Source organism: Atractosteus spatula (genome assembly GCF_055471065.1).
Source record: "Atractosteus spatula isolate fAtrSpa1 chromosome 10 unlocalized genomic scaffold, fAtrSpa1.hap1 SUPER_10_unloc_1, whole genome shotgun sequence".
Taxonomy (NCBI): Eukaryota; Metazoa; Chordata; class Actinopteri; order Semionotiformes; family Lepisosteidae; genus Atractosteus; species Atractosteus spatula.
This window is the reverse complement of record NW_028296612.1, coordinates 5294051-5305836: the sequence shown is the minus strand read 5'-3', so window position 1 is coordinate 5305836 and position 11786 is coordinate 5294051. Positions and strand designations below refer to the sequence as shown.

Genomic DNA, 11786 nt, shown 5'->3' with positions numbered 1-11786 from the left:
TCCTGGGGTCAGGGACTGGTCACCTCTGGAATATCTGTCCTGGAGTCAGGGACTGGTCTCCTCTGGGCTGCAGGATCGGTGTCTGAGAAGATCTGAGCTGCTGGAACAACAGGAGTGAAGATCCAGTCAGGATCAGATCACCTCTGGACAACAGGTCTGCTGGGCTACACAACTCATCACAGCAACACAACATACTGCAGCAACACACCTCACAGCGACACAACACACTGGAGCACTGCTACACAACTCTCCAGAGTAATCCAGCACTCCAGAGCTACACAACACACTGCAGCACAACACTCCAGAGTAATACAGCACCCCAGAGCTACACAACACTCCAGAGTAATACAGCACCCCAGAGCTACACAACATACTGCAGCACTGCTACACAACTCTCCAGAGTACATGACACAGCACTCCTGGGCTACGCAACTCATCACAGCAACACAACACAATGGAACAATGCTACATAGCACACTGGAGCAACACAACTCATCACAGTGACACAACACACTGCAGCACTGCTATACAACCCTCCAGAGTAATACAGCACTCCAGAGCTACACAACACTCCAGAGTAATACAGCACTCCAGAGCTACAGAACACACCACAGCACTGCTACACAACTCTCCAGAGTACATGATACAGCACTCCTGAGCTACGCAACTCATCACAGTGACACAACACACTGGAGCACTGCTACACAACCCTCCAGAGTAATACAGCACTCCAGAGCTACACAACCCTCCAGAGTAATACAGCACTCCAGAGCTACACAACACTCCAGAGTAATACAGCACTACAGAGCTACACACATTGCAGCACTGCTACACAACTATCCAGAGTACATGATACTGCACTCCTGAGCTACACAACTCACCACAGCGACACAACATACTGCATCACTGCTGCACAACAATCCACAGTAATACAGCACTCCAGAGCTACGCAACTCATCACAGTGACACAACACACTGGAGCACTGCTACACAACCCTCCAGAGTAATACAGCACTCCAGAGCTACACAACCCTCCAGAGTAATACAGCACTACAGAGCTACACAACACTCCAGAGTAATACAGCACTACAGAGCTACACACATTGCAGCACTGCTACACAACTATCCAGAGTACATGATACAGCACTCCTGAGCTACACAACTCACCACGGCGACACAACACACTGCAACACCGCTGCACAACTCATCAGAGTAATAAACAAATCACCCCAGAGCTACACAACACAATCGAAGTAGCAAAACGCAACAGACCCCAGGAGTGAGAGCTGCAAAAATGACACAGCAGAGTCTCTGGACTTTCACTTTCACTGACAGCTGGGCCTCTTCCTGCGAGTTCCTGTCACGAGTGAAGCGTTCGGAGAAACACACACCCCGGACAGAGGTGACGTCACACTCTGTCCTGTCCGGTTCTCCGAGATACCAATCTGAACAACACAACACAACACAACACAACACAACACAACACAACACAACACAGGGTCGCTTCTGAGATCCTCGTTCACTGAGGTCTGTTAGAGAAGCTGTCCTGGTAAACACACACACACACACACCTCGACAACACACACACACTGCTGCTCACACAAACCTCGACAACAGTCACACACACTGCTGCTCACACACAGGTCCTGAGAGGAGCTGTCCTGTTAAACACACACACACCTTGACAACAGTCACACACACTGCTGCTCACACACAGGTCCTGAGAGGAGCTGTCCTGTTAAACACACACACACACACCTCGACAACAGTCACACACACTGCTGCTCACACAGAGGTCCTGAGAGGAGCTGTCCTGTTAAACACACACACACCTCGACAACAGTCACACACACTGCTGCTCACACACAGGTCCTGAGAGGAGCTGTCCTGTTAAACACACACACACACCTCGACAACAGTCACACACACTGCTGCTCACACAGGTCCTGAGAGGAGCTGTCCTGTTAAACACACACACACCTCGACAACAGTCACACACACTGCTGCTCACACACAGGTCCTGAGAGGAGCTGTCCTGTTAAACACACACACACACCTCGACAACAGTCACACACACTGCTGCTCACACACAGGTCCTGAGAGGAGCTGTCCTGTTAAACACACACACACCTCGACAACAGTCACACACACTGCTGCTCACACAGGTCCTGAGAGGAGCTGTCCTGTTAAACACACACACACACCTCGACAACAGTCACACACACTGCTGCTCACACAGGTCCTGAGAGGAGCTGTCCTGTTAAACACACACACACACCTCGACAACAGTCACACACACTGCTGCTCACACACAGGTCCTGAGAGGAGCTGTCCTGTTAAACACACACACACACCTCGACAACAGTCACACACACTGCTGCTCACACAGGTCCTGAGAGGAGCTGTCCTGTTAAACACACACACACACCTCGACAACAGTCACACACACTGCTGCTCAAGCACAGGTCCTGAGAGGAGCTGTCCTGTTAAACACACACACACACCTCGACAACAGTCACACACACTGCTGCTCACACACAGGTCCCAAGAGGAGCTGTCCTGTTAAACACACACACACACACTGCTGCTCACACACACCTCGACAACAGTCACACACACTGCTGCTCACACACAGGTCCTGAGAGGAGCTGTCCTGTTAAACACACACACACCTCGACAACAGTCACACACACTGCTGCTCACACACAGGTCCTGAGAGGAGCTGTCCTGTTAAACACACACACACACCTCAACAACAGTCACACACACTGCTGCTCACACACAGGTCCTGAGAGGAGCTGTCCTGTTAAACACACACACACCTCGACAACAGTCACACACACTGCTGCTCACACACAGGTCCTGAGAGGAGCTGTCCTGTTAAACACACACACACACCTCGACCACAGTCACACACACTGCTGCTCACACACAGGTCCTGAGAGGAACTGTCCTGTTAAACACACACACACACACCTCGACAACAGTCACACACACTGCTGCTCACACACAGGTCCTGAGAGGAGCTATCCTGTTAAACACACACACACAAACACACCTCGACAACAGTCACACACACTGCTGCTCACACACAGGTCCTGAGAGGAGCTGTCCTGTTAAACACACACACACCTCGACAATAGTCACACACACTGCTGCTCACACACAGGTCCTGAGAGGAGCTGTCCTGTTAAACACACACACACACACCTCGACAACAGTCACACACACTGCTGCTCACACACAGGTCCTGAGAGGAGCTGTCCTGTTAAACACACACACCTCGACAACAGTCACACACACTGCTGCTCACACACAGGTCCTGAGAGGAGCTGTCCTGTTAAACACACACACACACACCCCGACAACAGTCACACACACTGCTGCTCACACACAGGTCCTGAGAGGAGCTGTCCTGTTAAACACACACACCTCGACAACAGTCACACACACTGCTGCTCACACACAGGTCCTGAGAGGAGCTGTCCTGTTAAACACACACACACACACCTCGACAACAGTCACACACACTGCTGCTCACACACAGGTCCTGAGAAAAGCTGTCCTGTTAAACACACACACCTCGACAACAGTCACACACACCACTGCTCACACACAGGTCCTGAGAGGAGCTGTCCTGTTAAACACACACACACACCTCGACAACAGTCACACACACTGCTGCTCACACACAGGTCCTGAGAGGAGCTGTCCTGTTAAACACACACACACCTCGACAACAGTCACACACACTGCTGCTCACACACAGGTCCTGAGAGGAGCTGTCCTGTTAAACACACACACACACACCCCGACAACAGTCACACACACTGCTGCTCACACACAGGTCCTGAGAGGAGCTGTTCTGTTAAACACACACACACACCTCGACAACAGTCACACACACTGCTGCTCACACACAGGTCCTGAGAGGAGCTGTCCTGTTAAACACACACACACACACCTCGACAACAGTCACACACACTGCTGCTCACACACAGGTCCTGAGAGGAGCTGTCCTGTTAAACACACACACACACACCTCGACAACAGTCACACACACCGCTGCTCACACACAGGTCCTGAGAGGAGCTGTCCTGTTAAACACACACACACACACCTCGACAACAGTCACACACACTGCTGCTCACACACAGGTCCCGAGAGGAGCTGTCCTGTTAAACACACACACACACACCTCGACAACAGTCACACACACTGCTGCTCACACACAGGTCCTGAGAGGAGCTGTCCTGTTAAACACACACACTGCTGCTCACACACAGGTCCTGAGAGGAGCTGTCCTGGTAAACACACACACACACCTCGACAACAGTCACACACACTGCTGCTCACACACAGGTCCTGAGAGGAGCTGTCCTGTTAAACACACACACACCTCGACAACAGTCACACACACTGCTGCTCACACACAGGTCCTGAGAGGAGCTGTCCTGTTAAACACACACACACCTCGACAACAGTCACACACACTGCTGCTCACACACAGGTCCTGAGAGGAGCTGTCCTGTTAAACACACACACACACCTCGACAACAGTCACACACACTGCTGCTCACACACAGGTCCTGAGAGGAGCTGTCCTGTTAAACACACACACACCTCGACAACAGTCACACACACTGCTGCTCACACACAGGTCCTGAGAGGAGCTGTTCTGTTAAACACACACACACACCTTGACACACACTGCTGCTCACACACAGGTCCTGAGAGGAGCTGTCCTGTTAAACACACACACACACCTCGACAACAGTCACACACACTGCTGCTCACACACAGGTCCTGAGAGGAGCTGTCCTGTTAAACACACACACACACCTCGACAACAGTCACACACACTGCTGCTCACACACAGGTCCTGAGAGGAGCTGTCCTGTTAAACACACACACACTTCGACAACAGTCACACACACTGCTGCTCACACACAGGTCCTGAGAGGAGCTGTCCTGTTAAACACACACACACCTCGACAACAGTCACACACACTGCTGCTCACACACAGGTCCTGAGAGGAGCTGTCCTGTTAAACACACACACACACCTCGACAACAGTCACACACACTGCTGCTCACACACAGGTGCTGTCAGGACTGGGAGAAAAAGGCGATTTATTCCCAAGATCAGTAAAAGCAGGAAGAAGTGAAGAATTTCCGCGACTCCAAACGAAAGTAAAACTTCAAGCAGAAGCAACAGGACGGACGACCCCCGCGTGTCTCTCCCGGTCACAGTCCCTGGAGGGACAGGAGAGAGAGACAGGGAGGGACAGGACACGTACCTGCTGTCAGCTGAAACTCCAGCGCCAGACTGCGGGGGGTGGACTCGGTACCGGAGCAGCTCCACAGCGCCGCCTGCCGGCCGAGCCGGGTCTCGCTTTCGGTTTCGCTCGGCTCGGCTCGGCGGGGTGTCTGCGCAGGCGCAGCTGCTTCCGGGCCCCAGTCCTGACTAAACATGTTGAAAAAACAAGCTGGGTGAGCTGGTTTACAGACCTCTCCGGGCAGATAAACTCATTTACTGTGACCCCTAAGATCTGCACTGTTGACAAAGTGGTTTGTTTTTGTCTGTTTCATTCACCTGACGTTGCCTTTGCTCCACTGTGATGACATTTGTCTGTGCACACCCTTGGTTGTTGTATGTTTCCTTTTTGTGTACAAAAATAAATTTAAAAAGTATTTTTTTTTAAATCTCCACAGCCAATTTGTCTCCCCCCGCCCGTGCCTGTCCTTGTGCGCTTGCGCGGAGGAGTTCGGGAGGGGGGACCCGGGCGCCGTACTGTCTGTAGTAAACGCGCAACCCCTGCTGTTCGGGCTGACCTGATTGTACTGACTTACAGGTCCCGAACAAGCTGGGGGAAAAAGGCCACACAAGCGCCCTTTCAGGTCCTGGGGTTGTGTGTCAAAGCCACTGGGCAAGAATGACCAGACCCCTCGCTTTTCTATATAAGTGTAAGCACTTATTATCACAATGCGAAAGTAGACGTGAAACCACGTCTTTCTACAGGTAAATTTGCGCGTTTTCTACAGGTAATACGACCCACGGGCGAACTGACGAATCACGCCGCAGATTTCCATCGCGCCTGCGCACTTCGGAAGGGGGGGCGGGGCAGCTTCCGATCCCGGAAGAGGGGCGCGTCTTCCAAGAAATCATGATGCTGACGACAGCGGCTGGTTCGTCCGGGAGTCCGCGGTTTATTTCAGCCCTGTTGTAACTATATTTGACTGGCAAACCCAGCTGCGAAACCTGATTTTCACGACAGCATCCCAGTTCATCAGATGACACGACACTCCGGTGATATTTTCCCAGTCCATGCAGTCTGAAATCGAACTGGACGACCTTACTAGGGTCTGGAATATCCACAGAACCACTAGTGCCACACGGAGTGTACACAAACGTGTTCTTGCGTGTTGTACAATCGCGGTCCCCTGTAAACAAAATTCAAAACGCTGTACAGTGACAAAGTGCTTTAATGTTTTAATATGCGCTGATTTAAACAGCTGGTGAGCAGTGAAGACACGTTTCGTTTTTGTTTAAAAAGAGGGAGCGCATCGGGTTTCCTCTTCCGGAGAGTGACCGGAAGGCGGTGGGTGTGGCCACAGCTGGGGGGGCTCTTGAAAGAGAACGACCTGTTTCAGGACCTGGACAGCCAGGCTGCGGGTCAGAGCAGCTGGACGACAATGACCGGATGCCTCACATTCACTCATTCACCAATCTCCCCTCCATCCACCCATCTACCCCTCCATTCACTCACATGCCCTCCTATTCCACTGCAGCAAGAGGAGACAAACCCCCCTCTCTCCTCTCCCTCAGCGCCCTGCCTGGGCACCTCTCTCACTTTGCTGTCTTCTGCCTCGCTGTGGGTAAGCCTCTCAGCATGTCACGCACTGATCCCACAGCCTGCTCATTGATGGGACAGCTGTCCAGCAGTCCCCCCACTGTCTCATGGAACAGACAGTCCACAGTCACTGTGTGTCTCCTGGTCACCAGTCTGCTGCTCTCAGCCACAACTGCCTCGGGGTCGTAGGTGTGGTGCATCACCACCAGGACAGCGGGCTTGTCCCCTGTGGAGAGAGACAGAGACAGGGTCCTGATTGAGCACCTGCAGACTCTCCTGTCCTCTGAGAGCAGAGCTGTAGGACCTCAGAGACACAGACAGACGAGACTCTTCAACAGTGTCCACTCACCCGGCTCAGGTGAGTCCCAGGACACAGCAGACAGGCAGCAGAGTTAGAGCTAACTAACTAGCTAACTAGTGTGCTAACTAGCTAACACTAGCTGTGTCAGAGCTGTGTCAGACCTGTGTCAGAGTTGTGTCAGACCTGTGTCAGAGCTGTGTCAGACCTGTGTCAGAGTTGTGTCAGAGTTGTGTCAGACCTGTGTCAGAGTTGTGTCAGAGCTGTGTCAGAGTTGTGTCAGACCTGTGTCAGAGTTGTGTCAGACCTGTGTCAGACCTGTGTCAGACCTGTGTCAGAGCTGTGTCAGAGCTGTGTCAGAGTTGGGGTTCAAGTTGAGGTGGGGTTAGTGTGAGGTTTGGTTGATGTCTTTGTAACCCCTCACCTGGAATGTTCTGGAGGGCAGCGTCGATGTCAGTCCCTATCCGAGAGCTGACGGGACAGAAGACTACGAGCGCATCACACTCTTCCTCAGTGCTCTCTTCAATCCCAGTGCTCTTCATCAGCTTGTCTTTGAACACCTGGTCAGCACCCAGGGCTTTTCCAGTGACCAGGAAGTGGACTTTAACTGGACAGATATAAACACAGATACACAGCTGAGGAAAATAAATATAAAATATTTCACAAGATCAACCCAAAGAGAACTTCTTCAGGATCAGCAGTGCTCCTGATTAATCTAGTTCTTCTACTGCTCCTCCACTGTGTCTCCTGTTTTCCTCCACTGTGTCTCCTAGTGTTCCTCCACTGTGTCTCCTAGTGTTCCTCCACTGTGTCTCCTAGTGTTTCTTCACTGTGTCTCCTAGTGTTCCTCCACTGTGTCTCTTGTTTTCCTTCACTGTGTCTCCTAGTGTTCCTCCACTGTGTCTCCTAGTGTTCCTCCACTGTGTCTCCTGTTTTCCTCCACTGTGTCTCTTAGTGTTTCTTCACTGTGTCTCCTAGTGTTCCTCCACTCTGTCTCCTGTTCCTTCACTGTGTCTCCTGTTTTCCTCCACTGTGTCTCCTAGTGTTCCTTCACTGTGTCTCCTGTTCCTCCAATGTGTCTCCTAGTGTTCCTCCACTGTGTCTCCTGTTTTCCTTCACTGTGTCTCCTAGTGTTCCTCCACTGTGTCTCCTGTTTTCCTTCACTGTCTCCTGCACCTCCACTGTGTCTCCTAGTGTTCCTTCACTGTGTCTCCTGTTCCTTCATTGTGTCTCCTGCTCCTCCACTGTGTCTCCTAGTGTTCCTCCACTGTGTCTCTCGCGGTGGGCATGGAGGGTGGAACCCGTGTGCAGCCTCCAGCCCCCACGAATCTATCCGTGATTGGGGCGCACCCCCATCAGCACCCCGACTCACCTGCTCCTGCTGCCTGGAGTGAGGAGATCGCTGAGCGGACTGGGGGTATGGACAGGGCCTGGCGGAGGAGGGTGCTCAGGATGGCGCAGAGCCAGCGGACAGCACCAAGTAAGGACAGCACCGCTCTGACGAAGGAGGCTGAGGAGCAGCAGAGCCAGGAGAGAGCCAGGAGTAACCAGCGGACTGGGGGTACGGACAGGGCCTGGCAGAGGAGGGGGCTCACGAGGGCGCAGAGCCAGCGGACTGGGGGTACGGACAGCACCGCATTCCAAAGGGGGCGTGACAAAGCTCTGAGGGTCCTCCCAGCTCCGGCACCTGGAGGAAGTACATGACATTCAGGATGAGAACCGGACCTCAGTCTCCTCAGGAGAACAGACGGGCTCCAGCGGTGAGGACAGGAGCTCCAGCTGTGTCCAGAGGCACGGTGTGGACTCACCTGCTGCTCTGAGGGAGGAGAGCCATGATCCAGAGCCTGGGAGAGACAAGGAGGGGTCACTTTCCAGACAGCCATCTCGCACACAAACCCCCCAACCACTCTGACCCCTTTCCAGCCCCGCTGTCCACTGTGTCTCCCGTCACTCCCCTGTGTCCACGTGCCCACTGTGTCTCCCGTCACTCCCCTGTGTCCACCGTGTCTCCTGTCACTCCCCTGTGTTCATGTATCCACTGTGTCTCCTGTCATTCCCGTGTCCATGTGTCCACTGTGTCCCCCATCACTCCCCCGTGTCCACGTGCCCACCGTGTCTCCTGTCACTCCCCTGTGTTCATGTATCCACTGTGTCTCCTGTCATTCCCATGTCCATGTGTCCACTGTGTCCCCCATCACTCCCCCGTGTCCACGTGCCCACTGTGTCTCCCGTCACTCCCGTGTTCATGTGTCCACTGTGTCTCCCGTCACTCCCCTGTGACCACGTGCCCACTGTGTCTCCCATCACTCCCGTGTCCATGTGTCCACTGTGTCTCCTGTCACTCCCCTGTGTCCACTGTGTCTCCCGTCACTCCCCTGTGTCCACGTGCCCACTGTGTCTCCCGTCACTCCCGTGTCCACGTGCCCACTGTGTCTCCTGTCACTCCCCTGTGTCCACCATGTCTCCTGTCACTCCCCTGTGTTCATGTGTCGACTGTGTCTCCCGTCACTCCCCCGTGTCCATGTGTCCACTGTGTCCCCCATCACTCCCCCGTGTCCACGTGCCCACTGTGTCTCCCGTCACTCCCCCGTGTCCACGTGCCCAGTGTCTCCCGTCACTCCCCCATGCCCACGTGCCCACTGTGTCTCCCGTCACTCTTCTGTGTCAATGTGTTGGGGTTGGGTTAAGAGCTAGTGTTGGGGTTAGAGCTAGTGTTGGGGTTGGGGTTAGTGTTGGGGTTAGAGCTAGTGTTGGGGTTAGTGTTGGGGTAAGAGCTCATGTTGGGGTTAGTGTTGGGGTTAGAGCTAGTGTTGAGGTAAGAGCTAGTGTTGGGGTTAGAGCTAGTGTTGGGGTTAGTGTTGGGGTTAGAGCTAGTGTTGGGGTTGGGGTTAGTGTTGGGGTTAGAGCTAGTGTTGGGGTTAGTGTTGAGGTAAGAGCTAGTGTTGGGGTTAGAGCTAGTGTTGGGGTTAGAGCTAGTGTTGGGGTTTCCTACTCTGCTCTCCGTTCGAGTTTTTGGGAAGTTTCATCCCGGAGCTCCTCCCTGTCCGACTGGGAATCTGTTTCCTGGGAAAGGAGAAGGACAGGAGGCCCATGAGTCAGAGCAGCACAGTGACACAACACAGCAGAGCAACACAACACAGCAGAGCAGCACACTGACACAACACAGCAGAGCAACACAACACACCAGAGCAGCACACTGACACAACACAGTAGAGCAACACAGTGACACAACACAACACAGCAGCACACTGACACAACACAGCAGAGCAACACAACACACCAGAGCAACACACTGACACAACACAGCAGAGCAACACAACACACCAGAGCAGCACAGCAGAGCAACACAACACAGCAGCACAGTGACACAACACACCAGAGCAACACAACACAGCAGAGCAACACAGTGACACAACACAGCAGAGCAGCACACTGACACAACACAGCAGAGCAACACAACACAGCAGAGCAGTACACTGACACAACACAGCAGAGCAACACAACACACCAAAGCAACACAGTGACACAACACAGCAGAGCAACACAACACACCAGAGCAGCACACTGACACAACACAGCAGAGCAACACAAGACAGCAGAGCAGCACACTGACACAACACAGCAGAGCATCACAACACACCAGAGCAGCACACTGACACAACACAGCAGAGCAACACACAGCTTATCAGCAGCGAAGCAACGCGCCACGTTACAGCAACACAACGAAACACACAGCACATCAGCAGCGAAGCAACGCGCCACGTTACAGCAACACAACGAAACACACAGCACATCAGCAGCGAAGCGACGCGCCACGTTACAGCAACACAACGAAACACACAGCACATCAGCAGCGAAGCGACGCGCCACGTTACAGCAACGCAAAGGAAACACACAACACATCAGCAGCGAAGCGACGCGCCACGTTACAGCAACACAACGAAACACACAGCAGATCCAGATCCCGAGAAGACCGGACCGACCCGTCTCCCCCGTCTCCAGACCCCGCTGTCGCTGTTCACCCGCGGCGACAGTCTCAACGTCGAATTTCACGTTTTTCTCTCCTGGTGCCAAAGTCTACAAAAAGTCGCAGCGTGTTTGTGTCTGAGCCCAACATTCTTTTTCTTTCACTTTCACTGTGAGTCTGTCGGTCGACGTCCTGGACTTCCGAGAAATCACACGCGTACTGGTACAGGGCTGACGTCACACCCTGTTAAACACACACACACCTCGACAACGGTCACACACAGGTCCCGAGAGGAGCTGTCCTGTTAAACACACACACACACACACCTCGACAACAGTCACACACACTGCTGCTCACACACAGGTCCTGAGAGGAGCTGTCCTGTTAAACACACACACACACACCTCGACAACAGTCACACACACTGCTGCTCACACACAGGTCCTGAGAGGAGCTGTCCTGTTAAACACACACACACACACCTAGACAACAGTCACACACACTGCTGCTCACACACAGGTCCTGAGAGGAGCTGTCCTGTTAAACACACACACACACCTCGACAACAGTCACACACACTGCTGCTCACACACAGGTCCTGAGAGGAGCTGTCCTGTTAAACACACACACACACCTCGACCACAGTCACACACACTGCTGCTCACAC

The 11786-nt window shown here is 53.2% G+C and overlaps 1 protein-coding gene across 1 annotated transcript; it reads right to left on the bottom strand.

Moving 5' to 3' along the window:
• Nucleotides 1-6468: 6468 nt before the first annotated feature.
• LOC148813600 (uncharacterized) lies at nucleotides 6469-11294 on the bottom strand. The gene is made up of 6 exons (XM_088908175.1): nucleotides 11136-11294; nucleotides 10145-10215; nucleotides 8961-8996; nucleotides 8525-8839; nucleotides 7577-7759; nucleotides 6469-7080 (listed from the first exon to the last, which is right to left on the bottom strand). The coding sequence occupies exons 2-6, from the start codon at nucleotides 10176-10178 to the stop codon at nucleotides 6851-6853; spliced, it is 798 nt and encodes a 265-aa protein (XP_088764301.1). The 5' UTR covers nucleotides 10179-10215; nucleotides 11136-11294; the 3' UTR covers nucleotides 6469-6850.
• Between the last annotated feature and the right edge of the window lie 492 nt (nucleotides 11295-11786).